At 33.0% G+C, this 27,627-nt stretch overlaps 1 protein-coding gene and 1 long non-coding RNA gene across 3 annotated transcripts in view; one reads left to right on the forward strand and one right to left on the reverse strand.

Moving 5' to 3' along the window:
- The window catches only part of LOC118182814 (uncharacterized), a 263,465-nt gene that overhangs the window by 103,799 nt on the left and 132,039 nt on the right, over positions 1-27,627 (reverse strand). Inside the window, exons 1-2 of one of the 2 annotated variants that reach the window (XM_085813016.1) lie at positions 7,798-8,415; positions 4,436-4,537 (exon numbers count right to left, since the gene is read on the reverse strand). In XM_085813016.1, coding sequence (XP_085669142.1) covers positions 4,436-4,495 — 60 coding nt within the window. In that variant the 5' untranslated portion in view covers positions 4,496-4,537; positions 7,798-8,415. Of the gene's footprint in view, positions 1-4,435; positions 4,538-7,797; positions 8,416-27,627 lie in introns of those variants that run through there. The other variant, XM_085813015.1, reaches the window with a different exon arrangement.
- The window catches only part of LOC118206026 (uncharacterized), a 45,548-nt gene continuing 23,380 nt past the window's right edge, over positions 5,460-27,627 (forward strand). Inside the window, exon 1 of the long non-coding RNA XR_015040228.1 lies at positions 5,460-5,506. This is a non-coding gene — a long non-coding RNA (uncharacterized LOC118206026). The remainder of the gene's footprint in view (positions 5,507-27,627) is intronic.

A 27,627-nucleotide genomic window follows, 5' to 3' on the forward strand; every position in this document is an offset into this window, starting at 1 on the left:
ATTTTAGGTTTTTCTTCATTTTATAATTTTTAATGAAGATGTTTTGAGTTTTTTGCCTTACCGCAAAGGGAGAACTGAATTAATTCAATAAAAAATATATATATCTAATGGAAGTCGAGGAAATAAGTTTAAAAAAAGAGCAGCAACAAAAATATATAATTTCATAGGTCAAGGAATAATTTCAAGGAAGTCATGTGGTGTCCTCATCAGATATTTTGTCTACATGTTTAATATAATTAAGACACAATAACACGCCGAATAAATACTAATTCAGAAGTCAAACAACAAATCTTATCTTATCTAATCATTATTTCCTATCTTGTTCATTTGCGGTTTTGCAGCTGAAGATGGTGGTTCGGTAAAACCATCGAAACTAGTCCTGTGAAAATTTTGTAAATATAACGCTGATTTTTGTTGTTTGACTTCTGAATTAGTATGTTTAATATGTTTAATGTGTTTGATATGAAATGTATTCCTTCTGAAATATGTTCTTTTTTATAACGTAGTATCATTCATTAACAGAAGCGATCTATGTTCAGAGGATTAAGGGTACTGGTAGTTTATTTCATACCCGAAATCTAGATATTCTAGATGATGAAGGAGCTTGTTTCTTCATGTTGCCATAGATGAGAGTGAAGCTCTGGTGTATTATTTTAAATGTCCTTTGAGGAGGAAAAGAATTGTCTCAATCAGCCGCAGTTTCCTCAAGTATTTTGCTATCTTGAGTCAAATTTCTGTGGCCTGTTGTAGATAAATTTGCGGTACCCTGTACTTAGAGCTAATATATTTACTTCGCTTAGAAAACAAAGTAAAATAATAGCGTAACCAATGCATTATTTCGTGCGGAAGCAAAATGAGTATTAAAAGCTCTCCAGCTTATGCTTACTGTAATGGATGTTGTTATGCGTGCCCTACCTATCATAGTCGCTTCGCATACCTTATCTTTTTATGACTAGGAGCATGTTTAAATTTATGATAATATGATTCATTGTATTTTACTTCCTTGTACGAAGTAAAAAGAAGGTATTGTAATCGCGAAAAATTTTGGGTATCATATTTCAACGAAAATATCCATTCTGGCGGCTAACGAATGAAATTTAACGATCTTTTTGCGTGACAACTGCAGCACATAAGGGCAGACTAAAAGATTCTTTCACCCTCCACAAAAAATTATAAAATTGATTTAAAATGAATTATAAAGAGAATTTTTCGTGCCATCTGTGCGTACGTACGTATCTCGCATAACTCAAAAACGAATAGACTCAGAACGTTGAAATTTTGTATGTAGGACTATCATAACATGTAGATGTGCACCTCATATTTTGGTTGCTATCTGCCCCACCAAATGTATATAAATATTATGTATATCTATATATCCACTCTGTTACTCGCCTCAGTGAGTTCAGTTTCTTTATTCCTATACGTTTGCAAATTGTGCATTTTTGATTAAAAAATTATTGATTTATGTTGTTCTGGTTAAGATTTTTATGCCTTTAGTTAACCTGCATGCAATAATTGTGGAAGTATTAACAATAGAAACGTTTCTTAAATGCGGCAGAGCCTACGTTTTGATTACCATGCGGCCATATTTGTTTACATTTGAAAGTCAGCAGAATAGTGGATTTGTTCCCAATCTAGAGAAACTAAGCTTTGCAACAAAAAAGATAACGCCTTCATTCATTATCGCGAATTCAATCATGCTTAATCCATTCTGGAATTTATTCGAGGAAATAAATCTTTAATATTTACTTCGTAATTTTTAATATATATATTTTGATTTTTTATGTAATTTTGCGTTGTCGCGAAGTGAGAACTGAATTAATTGAATGAGAAACACCGAATCGTCTGTGAAAAAGTTTTTCTTCTTCCTTTTTTTTTTAAAAAATATTTCTTTTATACATGGTTTTAGATTTATTATAGTATTTGAATAGAACATGTGGCAACGATTAGATAATTCTTCAGATAATATAAATGTTGTGCATTCTGAGTTATAAAATGAATGAAATGTAACGCTGTTAAGTGAACGTAGTACCAAAGTATCGCTATGGTAAACAAATATAGTAAACTTTAAAGAGTGCATTTATTCTATTGTGGTTTATGCGCTATCTACGAAGTACATTTAATTCAATTTAATTCAATCCAATAAGTTTAAATGAAATGCAAGAAAAAATCGTGTAATTTAATATTCCGTACAAAGAAGTCATGTGGTTTACACATCAGATTTTTTGACAAAATAGATAAATGTTTAATAAATATTTATATGTAGTATATGAATAAATGTTTGTCTCAGGGGAAATACAACATATTTTTTACATTATAATTATATTATATGTAAGTATATAATACTACGCATTTAGAATATAACTGACAGAATACAAAAATGCAATTAATACTTTCATATTCCTTCTTACGAGACGAGAATGTCGCAGTATTAACTAGCTAGTTATTGACTAATTGGAAGAGAAGCATACTAATATAGAATTTAAATTTAGAGAAAAATTGCAACCACAGTTTGATGTATATTTTAAATAAAACTATCAGCCACATGTCCCTCTTCTTCAGAAGTAAAAATATGTCCTCGAACCGATAGGCTTTCATTTAAAATCTACTCCAAATTAAGGCAGCGGTTTTGCTTTCTTTCAACTGTTAATCATTTACTCTTGGTTAATCACTTACTATTACAACAGTTAATCATTTACTCAACTGTCAATTATTTACTCAACTATTAATCATTTACTCATTACTCCATTACCAAGCTGTTAATCATTTATTCATTTGCCTCGCGAGGAGTTCCAGCCGCGTTGTCATGTTGGCAAGATCCTATAACACGAGAAAATTTAATCACGTGTGTTACGTGTTTTAAGTTAAATGCACAAAAGAAAAATAATTTTTTAAAGTTTATGATATTCTGTGTCATAATTGACTAAAAATAAAATCGGGGGCACTCATATACCAGTTATCTTAGGAGAATAACAAAATTTCAAATGTTTGAATATCATAACAGCCAATTAATTTCAATTTCTGCGTGTATGCAGATAGCCCTAGAGTAGTTTGCCATAAACAGATAGATCATAAATTTTCATCAATTTTATTTTAAAATTCGCCTATGCTAGCAAACCTACAGAGCTATTTTAAATTATATAAGATCAAGAATATTAGTACAATTAATAGTTGTTTTTCAGGTTTTAGAGCATTTAAGAACAAAATATGCCTATGTTGGCAAACACACAGAGAAACGCCTATTTTTCAAGTCACATAAGATCAAGGATATTACTATAGTTAATAGTTATGTTTTAGGTTTTAATGTATTTAAGAAAAATAGAAAAAAGTGTGATTTAAAGAATTTTGCATATTTTTTAAATATACGATAGCGGGTAAAAACATATGAAATTCCTTTTTTTTATATTATACAAGGGGAAGTACCCGATGCCAGTGAAGTTAGATTGAGAGTAATGCATCTAACAACAGAGAAAACGATACCGCTATAATCCTTCTCTAATAACGATGCAAAAAATAGGATTTATAGTCATACATGTTTTAGTCTGATGCGATATGGAACCCACATAAAAAATTTCGATAGAAAAATAAACTCATTCTCTCTCATTATATCCAGCAACAATGGCACGCAGGTTTTAATGATTTTCGTCCTTCTAAACAGAAGGTTGTAAAGGCTCAAGTTCCATCCAATATTTCACCTATATTTCAATTTTAGTCGATTAAATGTGACATAAAATTATAATTAATCAGAAACCAATAATGCGAATAAACAAACACACAAACAGACATTATTCTTTATATCTATAAATTCTGTAAAATTTAAAAATTTCTGATTAACAAACTCTATGATTTGAAATCGAGCAGTAGCAACACGTTTCAAAATAAAGCATTTTTATCTTCAACGTGCGACACTGCTGCCACTCGGAAAAATGAGTGCGAAAATTCAGAGTTTTTAATTAATATTTCGGATGATTAAAGTCGTACGAAGATGATAATAGCCGAAATGGGTTCCCGGGAATTTTTGGAATCGGGAATAATGCATTTAATGTTTGGCAATGTTATTTTTATTTCATCGTAAAACTTATAAATTTTTATTAACAAACTCTAGGATTTGAAAGCGAGAAGTGGCAACAACTTTCGAAATAAAGCAGATTTTCATCTCCAGCTTGCGAGACTGTTGCCACTCGGAAAAATGAGGGCGAAAATTATCGTTTTTCCCAGTTTTTAATTAATATCTCTGAGTTTAGCTGTTTGTTTTTGGAAAAAAGTGGACGTCGACCTTTTCCATGACCCAGAAAAGAATTGTAGAAAGTTTGGTGACGATAGTTATAGTAGTTAGCGAAGAATAGCTATAGTAGCTATAGTAGTATTTATATATAGAGGACAATCAAAACATACAGACTTTCTTCTTTATATATATATAGATAATATCCTGTACCTGCAGTTTAGATTCTTTATCACAGAAGGCTTCTTGTAATTTTTCAATAGTTGCTTGCATTTTGGCTTTCTCTTTCTCGTGCTTCGTACAAACTATGTTTGCCTGAAAAGATAAAAGAATATTGCTGTTTTGTTATGTCTAATATAGATGTTATGTCTAATATAGATAGATATTAACTAAAAAAATTCTTATAATCAGTCATAAAGTAGCTCGCATTTTTTGTAAACTGAAATTCATTAAATACTATAAAATTAATGCACAATAAGAATAACTAAAAAATTCACTTTAATGACAATACTCTAAATTGTTTAAACTGAACGTTTTGACAAGATAACTTACTAATAACTACATACATATATAGAAGTTAGGAAAGCAATGAAAATTCGATAAATTAAATAAGTTATGAATATATGTATTTAAATGGCTTCATGCGATGCGTATTCCTTGCTGAAAATATTTCATTTACTATTTGGGAATTAAACATAATTCAGAGATAAACCTTTTAAACGTTTACCGCAAATTTATATTCTCTGTAACATCTCACAAAGTGACTTTGTTTTCTTCTGCCTTTATTCTTTGTAATGCATGCAGATTTGACTGAAAATTTAGGGACAGAAAGACTGATCTAGTGAAGAAAAGGAATGAGGTTTCTGATTTATACATGATAATGTAAAGTTTTTTAAATATTTGTTTTATATCTTCATAATTTAGTTTTCATATACTCTTGTAATACTGAGTGCTGTTTTATTTTAGTATATTATACGGTAATTTTACGTATATTCGTGATTTTATTTTGATTTCGAATTTCTGTCCCTTTTTTATTGCTCGTACGTATTTATATACTACGACGCAGATCTTTTAAATCTGAGTCATTGGACATTTAAACTCTAAATATAACTTAAATAGAACCGGAAATACATAAAAAAATGCTTATGCCAAATTTCTGAAAACACGGTTTTGAAGAGCAATTTTAAGAGTAATTTTTTTCAAAGTTTCCAAAACGTTCTCTGCCATTTGAGCCAAATGGCGGTTGGGAGCGGCCGTAACACAGTCAGTTGAGAATTCGCACTGGTAAGTTTCTTTGCTCAATGATGATTGCTTTAGACTCTTTTGTGCGTGATTCTGATGACCTATAATAATACTTCATCTTATTTTAGTCCTCGCGCTTTATTTACGATCGAGAGTTTTACACTGTAACTATCCTTTCTACTTGGGCTTTTTACAACAAGTTATCTTATTTAAGAGATGCTATTTAACATAATAAAAATTTGAATCTTCTCATCCATCTGACTCAGTCATTTAAGGCGATTTTACGAACCCGTAGCAATTACATTTTACGCGATATGAATTGTATGGGGTGTAAGCCATTCCCTCCTCCATAAATTAATAGTTTTGGAAAGTGGATAAAAAACTATCAAATGCTATTTTCAATTCTTTCAAATAGACAAATGCAAATTGTGATTTCAGATCCATATAAAGAATTTTATGCTTATTTGAAAATACTGCTCTCCTCAAACGTCTTGTTAAAATATCACAAGAATATTAAAAGCTATTGTAACAATAGAAAATGATTACAAAACTGCCAAAATTTAGGATCTGCACTTCTAAAATAAAAGCAAATGGCCTTAATACAGCTAAATGTGAATCTGAAAACTAGTTACGGAAATTAAAATTAGTAACCAAAGAAGATTGATTCCTCACGATTTAAGTATCAGGAACTGGACATAATACAACCATAATTTGAAGAGAAGAGAAAATATGAAAATTATTCATTACTCTAAAACAAGCCATAAATCTCTTGCCCTAAAACTGTCTGATATTTATTAACTACTGCATATTAAGGTGAAAAACAGAATACCCATATATGTAGCTTTATTAGTCCTCAAAGAGCGTTAGCCCAGAAGGGCTATTAGTCTCGAAAAGACATTTTCTATGGAATCACTAAAAGCGTTGAATCTCTTTTCAACTTGTTGTCACCAAATATTATTGTCCTGTATAAGATTTAAAGAAATTAAATAATGAAGAATCTGCATGTATGTATGTATGTTCCCACATTGTGAGAAAACGATGATACCTAGAGCAACCAAATTTTCAATAACTTAGTTCTCTCTCGAACATGTGCATCTGGAAGCCTGAATTTTGAATTTCGAATAATATATTTCCTATTTTGTAAACCTTTAACGAATTTATGATTAACTAACAAAACGATATCAAAGTGAGCAATGACAACACTGAACGAAAAAAAAAAATTACCTCCACACGCGAGTCTACAGGAAATTCTAAAGATATGCTGTTTTTAAATACTTTGTGATCTTGCTCTTGAATTGAATTTTATGTAGCTTAACTACAAAGAACTTAATAAATAAAGGTAACAAACAAAACGTTAAAAAATAACATGAAATCTGAAATCTTTCAGATTTTTTAAATTTTATGACGTTTTCTTTTTTGTTTTGTTATTGTAGTATAATATATGTTAAAATGCTTAATCCAAAGACAGAAGCGTAATTTATAGTAAATTATCGAAACTATTGTTAACACATGTACGATCTGAAACTAAAATTAAATGTAACTAAAAGAACACATTCGAAAAATTAAATACGTTAAACAATTTATAATAAGAAACAAAAAGTAAAGTGGAGAAATTTGCAAGGCTGCAGTGCCGAAGTTAAACAGAATCTTCTTTTTGGCTGCGGGAGTGAAAATGCAAAAATATGCCGTATGTAGACATATTTTTGTCTACATACGACATATATGTGACAACAGAGAGAAATTAGCCAATATTCTATTTAAATGTTAGAAAATGAAATCACTAACTCTCTCAGTTGAAAAGCAACTAAGACACAATTTCTTGAAAAGCTGACGGTAATAAGGCTTAAATTTGGGTTTATTAACCAAAAATGAAATATTTCTTGCATCTGAAACGCCTCTTGGAAGTCTTCACTATCAGAAGACTCTGAAAATTGGCTGCTGTGAAATAGAAGATGTGTTTATTTGACTAGCAAAGATGGAGCAATGAAGGATTTATTTTCTGAATATTAAAAAAATTAGATTTTTCAGAATGTTATACGTAAAAATATTTAAACCTAAAATTATTTTTTTATGTTATTTTTGAATGAACATAAATATTTAATCAGGTGAAATGCCGTCGAACGTTATATGCCTCATTTTAAAATCTTGTTTTATTGATAAATGCCATAATGAAAACATATGCCTAAAAAATTTGCTTTTTTATTGTTTTCTAATAATTCTAATAACCCTGAATATCAATCGAGAATACAAATACAGACTTAACGATTTTGTAATGGTAAAAAGTCATGAAGTAGTAAATAATATTTAAAAAATGTTCAAAAAGGCATACTTACTAATAATTCATCGATTATTAAATTTTTCTTTCAAAATTAGCAAATAACACTAATTATTTTTTATTCATAGGAATCATGAAATGAATGAAAACAAAATAATGCAAAAAATGTTTTTTGATAATTTAAATAGTATTGGTTATTTAAACAATATAAAGCAATATAAAATCTAACCCTCTCCACATTTTGGTCGACAATATCCTGATATTTAAACAGCAAAGAGGCAATAAAAGGCCTAGGAACCATTGCTATAACAATGCTGCATTTAATGGCCAGTAAAAATTAATATAAATGCAAACAAAACAAAGAATTCAATAGCTTCGAATGCAATTTAAGCAATAATATCTGCATTCAAATGTTATAAAGACATAAAAAAGTAAGAGTTTGGAAAATATTTCCTTATTTATGGACCATTTATAAGTGATGCCTTAAAAACACCAAATTGCATCTGTGTTGTTAAATGGCGAAATCTTAGAAATAAGGCAATTTGGAATCGTAATTCTTTTTCTCAGAGGTCCATAAAACTGCCTCGTTTAAGCTGCCATCTTGGTGATGGAAAATTTTCAAGAAAACTAAAATAAAAAGTTAATGCTCTATATCGGCGAAAATGGCAATCTTCGAACTACACGCTCTCTCTTACAGCCAAGAGTAATAGACTATTAAAAGATACCCCTTATCTCTCATGACAAACTGATACGAAGAAAGCGTTTGCTCGCTTCCGATTCATTGACTTCTATTTTTGGTTGTCGTGTTTCGGGTGAAAAATGGCGCGTCGGGTAAACAACATGAAACATCGGTTTAAAATTGGGATGGGTTTCTATTTACACTTCACTCTATTTTTGTAAGATTTCCAATTAGCGGAAGTACAACTGATGTCTTTTCCAAACATATTATTTTAGCATTTTTCCTATAGCTTTATTTTATTTGCAGTTCTTATATTCATATTTTCACGACTATTTAATTACAGAAGTGCTTAAAATAATAAATGTTTAGAAACTAAAATTAACACATAGAGCTAACGCATTCGAACATACTGTATATCTAATTTCACACTCTGTTGACGAAACTGACACTATATGGTAGCAGAAAAAATATTATTTTATTAATAATACCGCTTTTGCAAATATTAATAAGCTTGTTGCCAAGGAAAAGTATCATAATGTTACCAAGCAATATGTAGTTATTTATAAAACTCAGTTTGTTTCATAGAAATATAGTGCATTATTATAATTTCAAAGGAACATTAATGGTTTTACTACAGGGTTAACAAACAATATTAAGCTGTAACATATCTGTTCATGATGTGTCTAATCATTATAATTAATTGTCGTCAAATGATTGTTGCCTTATTCACGAACTGACAATCTGCATGGATAAAAATCTAAGATTCACTCAAGATCTGAGTTAACATGATTTGGTAGAATATCCTGGAGTAAAAAACATAAGATTGGCGGAAAACTCTGAAGTTAGTATTTTCACAGCTAATGTTTTCTCCGTATTTATAATTATACCATTCTGTTAACACCATAATGATGTCTCTGAATTGAAGCATGCATTCGTTTCAAGACTCTTGTTTGCTCATGTTATCAGTTTTCATAGAAATAATAATGCTCTCTGCACTGTCATCCCAGTCCTGGGCTGAGGTTTGGCTAGAGGAAGATTCACTCCGATGTCTAGGCGATAATCCCGTATGGTTAATACCCTGGTCTGTGGGTTGCTCAGTGGTGAGTAATACTAGTAGTAGAAGCTAATATGTTATTTTTATATTAATTCTTTCCTGTAATTTCTGTCTCTTCCGATAGATGTCACTAATGCAAATGAAGATAGGTTTGAATAAGCGAGGGAGTTTATAATTTTAGGAGTCAGCTAGGAAACGCGCAAGGAAGTGCGTTTGATCCCGAGTCGTCCAGCTGTGTGTCGATTTTTTCGGGGTAGAAGTCGTAGTTTACTGGAGCCAAGCTGATATCTAGGTGTGCAGCTCCCTTTTTGGTTGCAATTGGCCGTACCTAACGTGGTATATAAATATATCCACTCTGTTACCCGGCTCGGCCAGATCAGTTTTTTTTTATTCTTATATGTTGGTAAATTATGCACTGTTTGCTTTAAAAGTGATTGAATTATGTTGTTCTTATGATCCGGTTAAAGATTTTATGTCTTTATTTAATCTTCATGCAACAGTTTTAGAACTATCAATAATTAAAAAAATTATTTAGGTGATACTAAACCTAACGAAGCTGCAATTTTTTACATTTGAAACTCTTAGTAGAATAGTGAATTAAGTAAGATTGTGCACCAACTTCAGTATCTTTTCGCCGAGTGGGACCAAAAGTAAACTTTCAATTTTGTGCACCGAAAAATTTTTCTTCCTGCCCGCCGGCCAAATTGCTTGTTTTTGCGTAGAAATCCGAATTTTAATTGTAATTTTTTTAAACTTTTATAACTGTATTTGGTGTTTTATTTTTTCTTCATTTTGCAATATTTAATAAAGATATCTTGAGTTTTTATGTACTTTTGCCTTGCTGAAGTGAGAACTGAATTAATTGAATGGGAGGTATATCTTTTGGAATGGGAATATATATAATGAAATTTGAGGAAATAAGTTTAAATGAAAAGTAGCAAAATATGTGTATAATTGAACAGGCCGTACAAGGAAGTCGTGTGGTATCCACATCAGAATTTTTGAATATGGCATAAAATTACTAATCATCGCAAAGAATGCGAGGGCTACCTGTCTCATGAGAGGGATGATTTCATGGAGGCTTTTACAAGAAAAATTGGCTCATACTCATTTTACACTTAAAAATAACGACGAAAACCAACCATGTAACCAATCCGTTCGCTTGGGCCGAACTACTAGTGTTCAGCGATCTTAACTACTCAGCCACTACTAGTTTAACAGATTTAGCTATATTTTGTAGATTGAAATCGAAGAATCGTTTCTAACGCATTTCATTCATTCTCCTTTTACCCATTTCTCAGTCACATCCACGAAAATGAACTTAAAATATTATTTTAAGATCAGCGAATATTTTACGAAACTATTTTTTCTTTTTCTTCTTTTGATGTAACTGGTGTGCCATATATAAGAAAATAAATTAAAAAAAACTTCGAAGGCACCTTTTGAGGGCATAACTCTGTACATATGGTGAACCTAAATTCATATTAAGCTAATTTATGCAGATAATATTTTGGTTTATGGGTGCAAACGAATTTTTTAAATAAAAGAGAAATACACCATATAAAATTAAGAAAAGTTGAATCATATAATAACGTTGATTTCATAGAAAATTATCCATTTTGAAAGAGAAAGACATTGAGTACCTAAGATATTATTTCAAATGAAACTAAAGCCAGTATAAAAATGAGTTTTCCCTAAAGTTAAATCTTAGATGCAGTTAGTTTTTGACGATCACAGAAGTCATTTTATCCAGTTATATATGGCTTCAAATGAACTAAATTCGCTATTCGATAATATTTTAACGAGAAGCTCAGAGATATATGTGATTCGTTGTAAGGTTTCACAACTTGCATTAATGTATTGCTACATTGTTACTTTTCAAGTAAATATTCCTAATAATTTAAAATATAAGTTTTCCAGTTTAAAAAAAATAAAACATTCTTCTCAATATATTCAAGATCTTAAACTCATTAATATAAGAAGAAATGTGAAATTCCTTTGGTTCTTAATATTCGCAAGGGGAAGGAACATGATGAATATTTGATGAAGTGGATAAAGTTTTATTGAATATTTATCTAATATATTTTCATATTTTAGAATTTAATATTTTAGTATTTTAGCATTAAATTATCTAATATCTGCATTACATTATTTACATTAGACAATTACGATGGTGGTAGATGTAACTGACACTTCTTTAATGTGGTAACCTGGTTATTAAAATTTAATTTTAATGTTTATTTAAGCAATTTGTCCTATGTAGTATCTAATTTCATTTCTTATTTAGGCAACAAACTAATTCTTAACAATAATGAATATGACAACTGGTCACCTATCTTCTTCAAATGAGCATCCCCGCTTTTAAAATGTTTTCATTTTATGTGCCGGTAATAATTTCACAGAACACGATTATTTGGATACCGTTATGTAACTTTATGTAACTTTGTTTATAAAATTACTAATCACTTTCAGAGGTGATCATTTCAGAAAAGCAGATGAGTATTTGCATTGCTTGTGAATTGCTGTTAACTCAAGAGGAGTGAAATGCTGTTAACTCAAGTCAAGAGGTTTCGCAGAACGAGGTTAAAATAATGATTCTTTTTATGTGTTATCATATTTCGTGATAAGAATCTACTGCCTTTGAATTTATGCATAATTTATTGCCTTCAGACTAAATGCTCACCCTACGTTATTCAGTGACAAAGATAAAATGACTTTTCCGAAAGTTAAGATCAAATCAGCTGGATATCTACTCCTTCATCCACTTCATACGAATACCTATTTCAGTTCTGCAAAAAGAAAGAAATGCTCTTACAGAAATAAACGGAAACATTTATTATTATTTATAAGTAGCAAACGGATTAGTTATTTTTAACTGATTTTTGGAGGTTAAAATTTCACTGATGGTTTTGGTTTATATGATTACAGCAAAGTACGGAATGGTTATCTGCCTGAAGAGAAGTAGGCCTTCATGGAGGACTTTATAGGGAAAAATAGCTCGTATACACGTTACACGTACGGGTACAGTTGCAGATAAAAATATGGGGGGACACCAGCGATGTACCATGCGTCAACTGGTAATGCCTTTCCACACTAACTCTAGGGAAAAAGAAAGAAAGAAAAGAGGGAGAGAAAAAATAAGAATAAAAGGTGAAAAAATTGCAAGTTCTATGAGAATTTACATAGGAGGGTTGAGGAAGTGGGCATGTGAAGCTTTCCAAATGGTCCAGAATTGGCCTAATATGGTACATCGTGCAATCCCACCGTACGCCCCGCATTTAGTAATTATAAAAAGTAATTATGTAAGACATAAGGAGATTACAATATAGTCTGAATACAATTTGAAATTCACAAATTATATTGAACATCTGTTATAGCGCAACGAAAACAAGAGATAAATGTAATTAGTAACCAGATAAATATAATGAGATAACTATAATTAGTACTGGTAACACAATATTATAATGATTTGTAATAATAATGCTAAACAGGTGGGTGTCCTTCAGATATAAAGGTTTATTGCACTTCATAAAGTTCACGAGTGGAGTCATTTTGTCCGCAATCGTATGTAAAAATTCACTAAATTTATGCAATACAAGGACTTACACTTAGAGATGTAGGCCATAGGAAGAGAGTCATTGCATAATTTTGTGAAATCTTGGAACTGATGTTTATCTTTAATTAAAAGCCTTAGGAATGCCAGAAGATCAGTTCGTGGGGACTTTATGTGAATATCCTCAATTAAGGGACATGAGAAAGTGTAATGATCAGGAGTTCCTTGTTCTCCACATGCGCATATATCGGAGTTCGTCATATTTTTTCTGTAGAAATATGCGGGGAAAGGTCCTGTGATGCTTCTTTGGCGAAATGAAGCAACTTCAATGATGGAACACAGCAATAACTTTTATTTAACACTAAAAAAATGGCGACATACAAACAAGAAGAGAAAACATATTCTAACATTTAAAAAAAAATTACATTCTTCGTGCGAGAGTCGCACGAGGCACTCGAGTCTGGTTTCAAATATTGCCATTCACAAATACCTTAATGTTCATCTATTTAAATTATTTAAACTACAAAATTTTAATACTATTTAAAGCTGTTACAACCTCTCCCCCAACGGAGAGACTTTTCCGAAGGGAAAAGTTCTGTAAATTTCGAAAGTTTATAAGCTCGGCTTGCTCAATTGCTTAAAGAGAAAAGATAACTTCTCTCATAAGTTTCCAAATTTTCAGGCCGAAAATTTTAAATTTTAAACAAATATTTTTACACCACATTTAAATAGGAAGAAAATGGACAGTGTTCAAATTAATCTTCTTTTTTTTTTCTTGACGGCGCCTAGATCTCTTCCATGGTGGACCAGTTCCTCGGCTATAATTCACAGCAAAGCCTCTCCTCAGTTCATCTGTGCCTTTCGGATAATATTCATTTGTCATTTGCTTTCGACAATTGTTTTCTTCGTATATTAGTATCGGCTTTGATATTAAATCAAAAGCCGAAAGATGATGATAACGCTGCATTGCAAAATGATTCTCAATATTAATTTCTTTATCGTTTTTCAAATTTTCGTGACCATCTTCCACGTTTAATTCTGGTGATTTAACCTTTTCTTCAAATACATCTCTGGATGCTTTATTTTCTTCCTTCATCGGTTCCAAGATCTTCTCTTTGGCTATTTCTCTTTTCTTTTGAGCTCTAGTAGAGACAGCATTAACCTGGTGAGGACAACTATCAGGTTCCTTTCCTTGTTTATTCAACAGTGCAAAAGTTCGATTGCCTAATAAATACCTTCCTTTGTCGAGTTAATTTCTAATAATGGCAGCCTTAGTTATTACTCGCCCAAGATCGCAATTTAGTTCGATCTCAGCCAATGGTAAACAGGTTGGATTCAAATCTAATGGCTGTTGCACCCACACATTTTCACCTGTCAGCATTTCTGGCGTGATGTATTTGCGACAAACTATATCAATACTAGCACCTGAATCCCTTAATATAGGAATTTTATGACCATTTACGTAACCCATACTAGTATAAGGTAATAGAAATTTATCCTCTGGTTTTGCACTAATTCTGTTAAGATTAGCAGGAGTTTCAGTACTATTCTTAAGTTTTGGACATTGGGGCCTTAAATGTTGATAGGACCCACACTGATAGCATTGTGGCGTTTTTCGTTTTTCATATTTATCATCTGGACCTGGACTTCTAGGTCTATGAAACCAGCTTTGCGAATTAAATCCTGATGACAATTTTTTTTCAGTTTTATTTTTATTATCTGAACTCAATTTACCTTGAGTTAGTGCATTGTATCTTTATTTCTGCCGATCCACTACAGGCCTCTTTTGAAACTTTCCGAAAACGTTTTCATAGGCATCAAGTTTTTCAGCTAATTTTTTCGATGAAATCATCTCTACCCATTCATCAAGAAAATGATCTCGAATTTCAGGAGGAACTCGACGTTTAAGTTGGTCAAGCACCATCAAATCTAGCAACTGATCAAAAGTCTTAACTCCTAGACCAGTCGCCCATTCTTTGCAATAATTTTCTATTTCATAATTGAAATCCACCCATGTAGATTCGGTACTTTTTTGATGTTTCATAAATTTCTGCCTAAACTTTTCCGGGATTAGTTTAAACCGTCTTAGCAATAAATTTTTCACGTGTTCATAGTCTTTAGCTTTATCGGAGGGTTCTCTAGCTATTAACTGGGTTACTTCGTAAGGAAGTAGTCCTAGTAAATGAGATACAAATTCTTCTTTATCAATTTTAGCCCATTCTGCTTGCCTTTCAAACAATAGCAAATATAGACTGATATCTCCTTTCTTGTCATCGAATTTCTGCATAAGGTGACGCAGCTCCGTTTTCGGCCGGATCTGTCCGGTATTTTGAGACTTTGTCTCTGCTTCAAGTCTTAATCTCTCTAATTCATACTGTTCGTTCCTTCTCCGCTCTTCTGCTTCTTCCTGTCTCTTACGTTCTTCTCTTTCCCTTTCCTCCCTCTCTTTCCGTTCTTCTATTATTGTGTCTAAGACTCCTTTGACGAAGACTTCATCATAATCTCTACTTTCAACAATTTTCTGTTTTAAATCAACTATTTTCAAATCTGCAGTCACATGAACTCCCAGTTCAGCCGCGAGATTTTGCAAATCTTCCTTACGAGCTCTTCCCAAGTAAGACATTGTTTCTATGTTTAAAATTAACGAACACTATGTTCTTTATATTTCCTCAAAATAGCTCAAATTAATTACTTTAATTAATTAATGCAGTCAGGAATCACGAAATTAAATGCACTCTGTTAAATACGTATACCTCAAAAATGAAATATTTAAATTATATGAAGTTCATTCTCTCTACCACATTAATGGTGACTAAAATAAGAATAACAACATAGAGCAATATATATATCTACTGTCTGGACAACTAAAATGAATATTAAAAATAATATCCAATACGGTAATAAAATAAGACAATTCAATATTAAAAGGAAGTAATAATCTGGTATCACTAATATTGCGTTCAGTGATGAACTAATAACATAAAGCAATTCTATATAAACATTAAGTAATAATCTGGTATCACTAATATTATGTTCAGTGATGAACTAATAAAATAAAAATACGCACGATTATTCGATCTCGGTCAGTGCCTCCAAAATAATTATGACTGTGATGCTTCTTTGGCGAAATGAAGCAACTTCAATGATGGAACACAGCAATAACTTTTATTTAACACTAAAAAAATGGCGACATACAAACAAGAAGAGAAAACATATTCTAACATTTAAAAAAAAATTATATTCTTCGTGCGAGAGTCGCACGAGGCACTCGAGTCTGGTTTCAAATATTGCCATTCACAAATACCTTAATGTTCATCTATTTAAATTATTTAAACTACAAAATTTTAATACTATTTAATGCTGTTACAGTCCGTGTCCTGTTATATAGTAATTTAATGAAGGATTCGAATACAGAGATGCGAAGCTTACATTGGGGATCAAGTTATACGTGAGTCGTCCCTGTGGAGCATTGTTCCACAAATCTTGCCAAGATTTTGAAGCAATTTGTTTTAGTTGGTACTTGAAATTTGAGCGAGACCATGGAATGAGGATTTCAGTACCATATTGATTAATATCTGCTTCTTTGGCTAATTTATCTGCCTGATCATTACCAAAATGGCCACTATGTCCTTTGATATATGAAATTTGAATTTTGTATTTACGAATTTTTCGATGAAGAGAATTTATGTCGGAAATTAATCTAGAGGAAGGTAAGAGATTCTTAATCGCTAAAATAGCTGTTTGGGGCAAAAATAGCTTATGTTAAATTTGTTGAGATTTTAGAGAATGGCTATTTCAATCGCTGCTTTTATAGCTGACAATTCCACTTGGAAAACACTATTATTATTATAGAGATGGCCTTTCCATTTGAAGATATTTAAAGGGGTAATTTGAAAATAGACTGCGGAACAAAATTTTCGTTCAATTTTTGATCCATCAGTATAAGCAGTTGGATTGAATTTTCTTCAGACATGGGGAATTTTATTTTGCTGAAGCGAAGCGCTGGATGAATAAGATTGGGGTTAATTTTCTTTTCATAGTTGGATGGAAGGAAGGTTTCTGTGGTTAAATTCTGTGGCTTGGTTAAGTTGAAGAAATTTCATATAGGTGTTTTTCATTTTTGCACTGACTGATAGTAGAAGAGTACCAGCTAAAGTATCAAGTTCTATATTTGAAGTTGTGAGATACGCCCAAGTAATGCAAAGATTAAAAGGCCTTTGAATTTAATTTAAACATTTAATCTTTCTCACTGACATTATTAAGCCGTTGTGGTAATTCCACTTCGTAATTTAACATTTTTTGATATGACTGTTTTTAGAATAATCCGTGTTATATGGGGATTTAAGCCCCAGTTATATCCATGCATACGTCGTAGGCAGTTAGCTATTGACGTTGTAAGAAGTTTACTATTTTATAGATTATGAATCCAGGAGAATTTCTTGTCGATTGTTAATCCGAGGTACTTGATGGTATTCACAGATTTGATCCTTTGATTATCAATTTTTAGAGCTAAAGCTTTAGTTATATTTTGACCTGGTTTATGGCTCACTAGGACTTAAGACTTACTATGTGAAATCTGCAGTTTTTGAATTTTACAAAGTTGGTTAAATATCTGAAATGTTTTATTGCAATTATCGTAAAATATCTTTGGTACGGACGCTTGTAAAAAAAAGCAATATCGTCTGCAAAAGCTACAATTTGTGAATGTTCAGGCCATGAATAGGCAATAATGTTGTTAAAACTGATATTCTAGGGATCTGCACTCATGGCAAGACGCCTGAGGACATCCTCTGACTTTGTAGAGGCATTAGGTTATCTCAAAAGCAGAGGAAATGAAAAATGAGCAACGCCTTCGCCGAGACTCAAACCACGGGCCTCTCGAATACGCGCCGAGCGTGCTGATCACTACGAAGACATGCTAAGAAGGCTGGAGAAATACCTTATGTACTCCCCCTTCTAAAGGGCGACTGGGGATCCGGGGACACAATCGCCAAATCCTGGCGGCGGAGAATCATCATCCACCACCTTTTAGTTCGGGCGCCACTGTAGAGTCATTAGGTTTTTTGGAAGAGGAGACATAGAAAATGAGCAACGGTTTTGTCGGGACTCGAAACACGGGCCTCTCGAATACGCGCCTAGCGTGCTGACAACTACACTACGAAGGCATGCTAAGAAGGCGAACGAAATATCCTATTACTTGATTACGTACAATTTCAGTGCTGTCGTAAAGAATCATACTTTTCCTGTTTCTCGAATAATCTTGAATAATTATAAATAAATTTTGAGGACGCTTAGCGATTGTAAAACTGTTGGCCACTATAAAGAATCAGATGCGGATATTAAGTCGAGACATATTATTGCAGAATGAAGTTGGTAGATTTTATAGTTTCTGACTTGTTGAAAAGCTGAATTAATTGCATGATTTGTTGAAGGTAGGCTTGGAAATTCAAATTGGATATTGCTTATTAAGTTTTTGCTGTAAACATGAAATTTTAGGCGGCCAGTGAGACATCTTTCCAAAACTTTTCCCAGAGGCGGGAGAAGATTTATCGGACGATAAGATTTAGGTTCATCGGAGCTTTTATTCTTCTCATTGAAGAGAGTATTACATTACCAATTTTCAGACAATTAGGAAAAGTCGAAAGGTCTATACATCGATTGCAAAAACTACAGATTATATCAGGATAGGCTTGATTGATTAATTTTATAATGTGATTATTGATGCCATCTGGGCCTGGTGCCTATTTTTCAAGCTAGGGTTTTAATTATGAGCTTGATTTCTTGGCTTGAGAATGAAATATCGTTGTCTATTTGCGGAATGTCAAAATTTGAGGAAAGTTGAATTTGTGACGGTTTAAATACTTTACTATTGGCGATCTTGTATAAGGTGCTATAAATGTCTTTATGGTTTCAACAATATTTGTGCCAACTTTTTAATTTAGCTTCGAGAATCATTTTTTGTAGACTGCATTTTCTTTTTTGAATTAAAGCCAGACCGTTTTGTCTTAATTCATCGTCAGTAATCGAGTTCATTTTCCGTTTCATGCCCTCGTCTTATGCTTCTGAGCACGTAACTTTTTAGTCCACCAATTTATATGAAAGTAGGATTTTGCAGATCGTATTGGAAAGATATTTTCGCAGAATTCTTCGAGTTTTGTTATAAATTCTTCTGTTGCAAAGGCAACAGATCTTCTTAGACCTTTAGATCTTCTTTTGTTGCACTTGGAAGGAGGAAGTCATTGGAAGTGCGGATTGTTGAATTTGCTTAATAAAGTTCTTTTCTTTCTTTTTAGTAATTTTAAAACGTTTCATTAAAACCGATTCTGAGTTCTCTGTGATTTCAAAAGTAATATACATTCACTTCCAAAAGTTAAGCGCGAAGATGTAAAATGCATAAAATCAACAAGTACTGCTTTGATTGACACAAAATTCGGCAGGAAAGTAGCATATATATCTATGCATAAAATAAAATCAATAATTATATACAGAAATGAAAACAATACTAAATTTTTGTAAGTTATCAGATAATGACATACTGGAGACTTAAACATGATTATCTATAAAATGAAAATAAACAGCATAAAATGAAAAAAAAAAAAAAGAACATTAATAGGGTATGTGATCCCCCCTCATCTGTATACAAAGTTTACACCTTGTGACCATGCTTTCAATTAGGTGGTCAACCACCGCAGAATTAAGCAATCGCCATTCTTCTTGTAGAGCAGTTTCCAGTTCAATAAGAGTGGCGAGGTGGGAAACGTGAAGATACAGCACGGCCGAGAGCATCTCAAAGATTTTCAATGGGCTTAAGGTCGGGCGAATATGATAGCCACACAATACACGCAATCCCTTCACTCTCCAGGTAGTCATCGACGATGTCAGCTCTATGGGTACGTGTGTTATCGTCCATTAAAACAAAAGTAGGGTCAACTGCTGCAGCGTACAATCTCACAATGGGTTCTAGGACTTCATCTCGATACCGGACAGCCGTCAAAGAACCCCGCTTAAAGATTTGCAGGTCGATACGGTATCCGAATGAAATCCCTGCCCACGCCATAATGCTTCCGCCTCTGAATGCGTGATGTTCGGTGACGTTTTGGGACTGATTGCGCGTTCGTTGTTCACGCCATATCCTTATAGGCTTGTCATCTGGCTCCATAGCAAATCTTGACTCATCAGTAAACATGACATTGCCCCAGTCAGACACATTCCAATTGACATGATCGCGGCACCACTGTAATCGTGCCCCTCTTGATTGGACGAATAGAGGAATACAAACTCGACCCGGGCGTACAGTCCACTCATATGCAATCTTCGGCATACAGTAGCTGCAGATATCGCTTTACTAATGGACGCTGTAGTCACAGATGTCACACGTGTGGAGGTCGCTCTGCGATTCCGCTTGGCTACAATACCACTATATCGATCTTCCGCGGGGGTTGTAACCCTTGGGCGACCGGCTATGGGCCTTCGGACAACTGTCTGTGTGGTTTGGAATTGTTTCCATAAACGTGAAATTACAGAATGGTGAACGCCGAAGAAAAAAGCAACATCTGTGATCGACTGTGCTGCTTCAATGTGCCCTACAGCACGCCAGCGCTCAGAATCTTCCATTCGTCTTCTGGAAGTCATAGAAACACGTATGTCTTGAAAACAAATTGTACGAAAGTTTTAAACACTTTCTATCAGCACTTACAATCAACTTCTGTAACCTTTCATAAAGCTGGCTTCTTATAAGACTGCCTTTTTTGCATATTTCTTGACATGAAAGCGTGATTGGCTAACATATTTGCATATTTGCTAACATATTTCCATACTTCCATCTACCTCTGTAGCGAATTGCATCCTATTCAATTCTGTATGGCTTCCGGAAATTAGCATTTTCCTCTCCATGCTTAACTTTTGAAAGTGAGTGTATTTATGATCTGATTGGGAGTTGACTCTCTTCAATTTTGCGATTTGAAATCGAATTAATTAGGTGATGGGAAGTAACTACGAGATTTGGTCAGTAAGGAAAACCACAAAAGCGCCCATGCAACCAGCCCGTTCGCCGGCATTTGAACCTCGGACCAAACTACCAATGCTCAACATCTTTACGCGGGCTAAAATTTCATTGAAATAAAGCCCAGAAATTATTAGTACACAAGTATCACATAGATCCATGTGGGTAAATTATAATTAAAAAGAAAAAGTATATAAGGTATTTTCTCCCTACTTTCCGCATGCTTTCGTAGTATACACGGAAGCATAATTGAAAAGTATTCCAGGGATCCAGGGTTCGAGTTCCGGCAAAGGCATTGCACATTTTTCATGTTTCCTGCATCCAAAAACCTAATGACTGTACAGGTGGTGCCTGAACTAAAAGGTGGTGCTGGACGGTAATTTGTCACCACCAGGATCTGGCGTTTGGACCTTCTAACGCCAGTATATAAGGTATTTTCTCCCTCCTTCCAGCATGCCTTCGTGGTGTAACGGTAGCACACTCGGCACGTATTCTAGAGGTCTTGGTTCGAGACCCTCATTTTTTATTTCTCCTGCTTCAAAGTAACTTAATGACTGTACAAGTAATCATAAAAAGTATTTAAAGTTTTATCATTTAAATGCGAATATGTGCGATGCTTAAATGCTGCGTACGCATTTGACATCTTTTACTAGTTTTTTCATTTGAATGTTTGTCATTTAAAAATAGGTAATATTATTAAGTTCAAGAAGTTGTTATATGTTATTTTAACATATTTTAAAATGTATATCTGAGTACGTTTTACACTAATGAAATTACCATAAACATCCGAATGAAGCCGAGCAATACAGTCAGTAGTTCATATTTATAAGATTTGCTTTAACTATGCGATAACGAGTGTGATGGACAAGAGAATGACCATACCAAAAAAGGAACACAGCTTTAAAAGTGCCGCCATAACACTTTTTTAATTAAGAACGAACTAAGTTTATTATAACACAATTTTAAATAAAAAAAGAGAAAAAGCACAGAGTGTTTCGGCCGGTCACTCAGATACTCAGCCATAATTGCGATAAATAGTAGCAGGTGCACGGGGAGAATATGAAATATGGTTTTCACGCTTAACTTCTAACATGAGTAATAGTGAAGTGAGTACTAACTGACAATGTACGTTTTCTTCCATAAACTTCCCTCGAGCATCTAGTAATAGGCTTGAGTTTAGAGACTGCTGCCTAACCCATTTTCGTCACTAGTTAAAGAGTTTTGCTTTGCATAATTAATGCTGCACAAACTACCAAATACTTTGCTGGGAATCCTTCCCAAGAGACGCACAGAAGGAAAATGACTGAAAAAATAGAGGATACTCTGGGAAACATGCAAGATAACTTTCAATAAAAAATGCAACAGTTCTTAAATATTAATCATAGACATGCAAAAAATCCGAAAAGGTCTTATGTAACAAAAATATTTATTCCGGAAATAGAATTTGGGATGACATAGTAGATGTTCCGAGATCTTATCCTCTCCTTTGCTAAAAAATCCGAAAGTACAGTGTAAGACGTATATATTATGGTAATTTAAAATTAGGAAAAATTTAGTGGCAGACTAATATTTAGCAATAAGTTCCACGCAAATCGAGAATATTCTAACAAAGACATCTCTTCTTTAACGAAGCGTTATTTCAATTTTCTCTCCATCAGACCACGTTATATTAGGCAACACTGAAATCCATGGAATACCATAAATTCTCCAACTCTCTGGTTATTTACATTGATTTCTAGTTTAAGGTTGTAGAGACATTAGGTTATTTCGAAGCAGAAGAAGTAAAAAATGAGAATGCCCTCGTCGGGGCTTGAAACACGGACCGCTCGAATACGCGTTGATCGCTCTGACCACAACACCACGAAGGCATGAAGGCGGGACTGCACACTCAGCGCGTAATTGAGAGGTCCGCGGTTCGATTCCCGGCGAAGGCGTTGGTAATTTTTCATCTCCTTTCTAAAAATGTCTCTACAGTGGTGCCCGAACTAAAAAGAGTGTTGGATGATGATTCTCCTCACCCAGGATTGTGGGTCTCCTATAAACCCCAGTCACCCTTTAAAAGAAGCGTACATAAGGTGTTTTTCTCGCCTTCTTAGCGAGACATCGTGGTGTAGTGGTCTACACGCTCAGCGCGTAATTGACAGGTCTGCGGTTCGATTCCTGGGGAAGGCGTTGGTAATTTTTCATCTCCTCTGCTTCAAAAAAAAGTATACCTATACAATGCTTCAGCGAACTGTAGTTTCAGCGAACTTAAGGCTTCAGCGAACTGTAGTTTAAGCGCTAAGTTATTTTTGTTGTTTATAGTACGAAAGTTCTTCGTTGCATTACGGTAGAAATTGTTACGCTCTATTTAAACTTTGTTAAAAGTATATATATAAAACCTATATAAACCTTGTTAAAAGAAACAAAGCATTCCAAAAAGGTCTCATTTTAAACTAGTAAAAGCAGTGATTTTCCATTTCGTGGTTTTGGATCAATTTTTGCCATGCAGTCAGAAACGGAGGGAGATTATCAAGACCATCTAAAGGAAATTGATTAAATTAGGAGCTTTAACAGCAGAGTGAGCCGAGCAAGGTGATTATCATCTGTTGGATGTGTTCATAATTTATGGTACACCATGAATTTTGCCATGTAAAAATGACCCGGAATTCGCTAATAAAATTATTGAAGAAGTTCGAGAAATGTGAGATAAAACTCAAAATATTTCTTTGGAATTCAAGATAAGGCTCAGCTAAAGAACAAATTAGAAAATTAGTTATTTCAGCTTTGTTTGCTTGCTGAAATTGAAAATATGTTTCCTACTAGGCTTGAAACAAATAATGCAAAGAAAGGATAAAAAGAAATAAAATTCATTCAATTTATAAAAAAACTGGACATCATTGTGGAACAATAACGCATTCCACATAAAGCTATATTTAAATACGATTAAAGCAGGGCTAAAGTTGATCAGGAATATTATCGCTGTTGTAATTTCTTTTAAAATTGAAAACTTCTACCAACTAGACACAGAACATTGCATTTTAACTGAGAAAACCTTTATTTATGTTAATGAAGTTCCAGATACTAAAACGCATCAAAATGAATACCCAAGCCAGAATTCTAACTTAGATGGTCAAGAATCTCAGTATCGCAGCTCTACAGGCGATTTTAACGCTAATCGCTGCTAAAAAACTTTCACAATTTCTCATGTTTTGTAATGTATAAGAACGTGTTTCTGTAATAAAAAATAAATCTATAATTAAAATTAGTAACTAGCATGAAACATGCGTATTTTTATGAAATTGGCCAAGAATTACCATATGATTGTTTACATAATTACCATTTGTTATTAATTTGTCAGTTATTATTGATAATAACCTATTTATTACATAAACTTGGCAGATTCTAATGGTAGAGTTATCTGTCATTTTATGGAAATCTGCTTTAATCCATTTCGTTTTAAAAAAAAACGGTTTTTAACAAGATTTTGGATTTTTCAGAAAAAGAATGGCAAAAAATAATCTATCATTTGTATTAAACACTGACTGAAAAAAAAAGTTAAATTTCAGTAGAGAAAGGTGTCAATGTTTAGGTCTTTTTATATACGAAGATCGGAGCAGGACAAAAATTTATCAACCTATGTCAGAGTTTCGTAATGTGGAATTTATCACTCAACAATCGGTACTGAAATAACTTAGAGAACATTAGTGGTACACGTTGGCTACATGGTGGTATTAAGAATAAATTTTGGAATCAGAACATCTTTGAAAAATTTTGTTGTGCAAACATTTTTTTTAAATACTTCAAAATTCTTTTGATTATTTTAGTATTTAAATAAAATATATTTGGATAACGCATCTTTATGTCAAACACATTACCCAACTTTTCACATGTTGTTCCAAGATACATGCTGTAGTATTGCATTTTGCACTCTAAAGAAGGGCACCTTACAATTATTTGTCGAAATTCTTAAAAATCATGTCGAGAAATTTGAATTTGTGATGATATCTAATACGCACGAATAGCATGTTCTTTTTAATATACAGAAATTATTTAATTCGTAAAAATCTCGAATTTCACTACACAACAATATACTAGCTGTTTAAAATAGTTATTATAAAAAAGAAAGTACAAATTTAATGGTAGGCATGCAAAAAGTCCGAAAAGGTTTTATGTAAAAAAAATATTTATTCCGGAAATAGAATTTAGGATGACATAGCATACATATATGTTAATGATTTCAATGATTTCACGGTTCCAGGTAGTAATTAATAATAATAAGGAGATGAAGAAATGCGTTTATTGCATTTAAAATCTCTTACTTTTTAATCGATAACAGATGTTTAATTTGAAAACAAAATTAAATACCTTAATTCAACAAAGCAACTTTGTTGAATGTCAACAAAATTATTTAATTTTGAGCAGCCCATTGCTATGAAATTGCTGAGATTTTCAATTAAATTTGGAAGACAAATTCTTTTCGCTTTTCCGAGAGGCAACAGCGGGTTGCAACTTTCATATCGTCGAGTCTGTTCCATTTGAGTAACTTTTGAGTCTGCCACATTGTTTGCAAATTTAATGAATTTTTGAATTCATTAAATTTGCAAACAATGTGAAATGAACAAAAAGAAATTTAGAAATTCAAAATTCGGGTTTTGAAGTGCACATATGGAGTAAAATATTCCTGTGTACTTACTACAATGCGTTTCCTTTTTGCCACAATGCGAGGAATATACATACATATAGCTTCTTCATTATTTAAAAATAGACACTACTGCGCGTGCTGTAACAGGTATCTGTTCAGGTTTTGTCAAATTCGTTTCTACATCCTATATTGGGTGTATTTTTCCCTTATTGGGAGGTAAATTTTAATTAATAATTTGATAAATGTCTAAATGGTTTTATGCATTTTTAGTGAGGGTATGCATAACACGTGAAAAAGGCACCAAATATATTTTTCATTGAAGGGTAAAGAGCATTGAGCAAACTTAAAGTGAGCGTTGGGGAGAAAAAAGGACTTCGGAAACGGAATAGTGGATCAAAAATATTGAGAAGCTATAATTTAAATAATATATGATCAAGTGTACTTTTAAGGTTTTGAGTTTATTGACACATTATTAGCCAAAGGGCGTTAGGGCTATTAATTTCATTTTGGCATTTTGCGTTGAAAACTTTTAATGTCCGTTTCACTTTTCAGATCATTGCCACCACATATTAGAGCCCTGTGTTATATTTAAAGAAATTAAATAAGGAAGAATCAGCATAAATATATATCGGTTTCTAGAATTGTGATAAAACAACGATACCTAGAGCCACGAAAGTTTGAATAATGTATAATTCTCCACCGAATATGGGCATCTGAACGCCCTAATTTGGAATTTGGAATTTGTTTTATTATCGATTTCATATTTTGTATCACTTTAACGAATTTTTGGTTAACAAACTCAACGACTTCAAAGCGAGCAGTTGCAACACTGTACGGAGGAAAAAACATTTTTATCTCCAGCGCGCGAAACTGTGTATCGGAAATTTTAAAGGGATATGCTCATTTTTAAATTATTTTGTGATACTGCTTTTAAATTGAATTTTATAGTTTACGTGCGAAGAACATGATATTTAATAAATAAAGGTAACATACCAAACGTTAAGTAAAGTTCCTTTCGGCGTAATGTAAAATCTGAAAGCTTTCAAAGTTTTTTTTACTACTTTTATTTTTACTATTAATTCTATTGTGACCTGTCATAGCACCTACGAACTGAGACGTCTATTGAACTACTGATATTCCTCCTCATTCCATTAGCTCCTTCGACCAATAACTGTTCGTTTGTAGTTAAGCCCTATTAGGCACCACCATGACGTCCATGTAGCAGGGAGATGCATTTGCGCTACATGGACGCCCCCTCCTAAGCAAATGCAACTTTTTTTTTTTTTTTTTTTTTAATTTCAATTAACCGGAGTTGGCGAAATGTTTAATCTTTTTCTTATTTTTCTTAAAGTTTTTTTTCTCCTCCTTCTTTCCTGTGGAGTCTCTTGGCCCAACAATTTTAATCTTTTCCCAGCTCCAACGATTTCACAGTCCTTTATACAAATAAGCAACTGCCAACTGGCCACATATGGTCCCAACATTCTTTTATTTACGTTCACCTTAAACGATATAAATGAGTAACGGATATCTGGTTGCAATTCCAAGGGTTCCCTGTACAAAAGCTTTCTTTCTTTGTCCTCTCAGTCTGCATATGAGTATAATTTTCAACAATCTCAAGGCTAAAGAGCGTTTTTTTATGAATAAAATTAGTGACGATGATGTATGAAAGTCTCAGATCTCTTTCTTGTGAAACAAAGGTTGTAAAATATAACGGTTCGGTTGATCTGTTCAAAAAACACTTGCATGTGGAATTCAAAACTTCACGGAAACTAGTCAGGGTTACCTTATATAATCCGTATTTCAGACTTTTCTCATAACCCAGAGCTGATTACAAATCTCGATTTTCAATGTTGATTCTGGAACAGAGTATAATGATAGACATAGTGACTCCATGGGTACAAATGAAGATTCCTCTTTCGGATCTCCTGGTGTATTCAGGTACTTAAACTTAAACGAGGGTAGCTCAACTGAACAGT

Source organism: Stegodyphus dumicola, chromosome 3 (assembly GCF_044657685.1).
Source record: "Stegodyphus dumicola isolate Sdum_Otavi_A_Nest chromosome 3, ASM4465768v1".
In the NCBI taxonomy this organism is placed as follows: Eukaryota; Metazoa; Arthropoda; class Arachnida; order Araneae; family Eresidae; genus Stegodyphus; species Stegodyphus dumicola.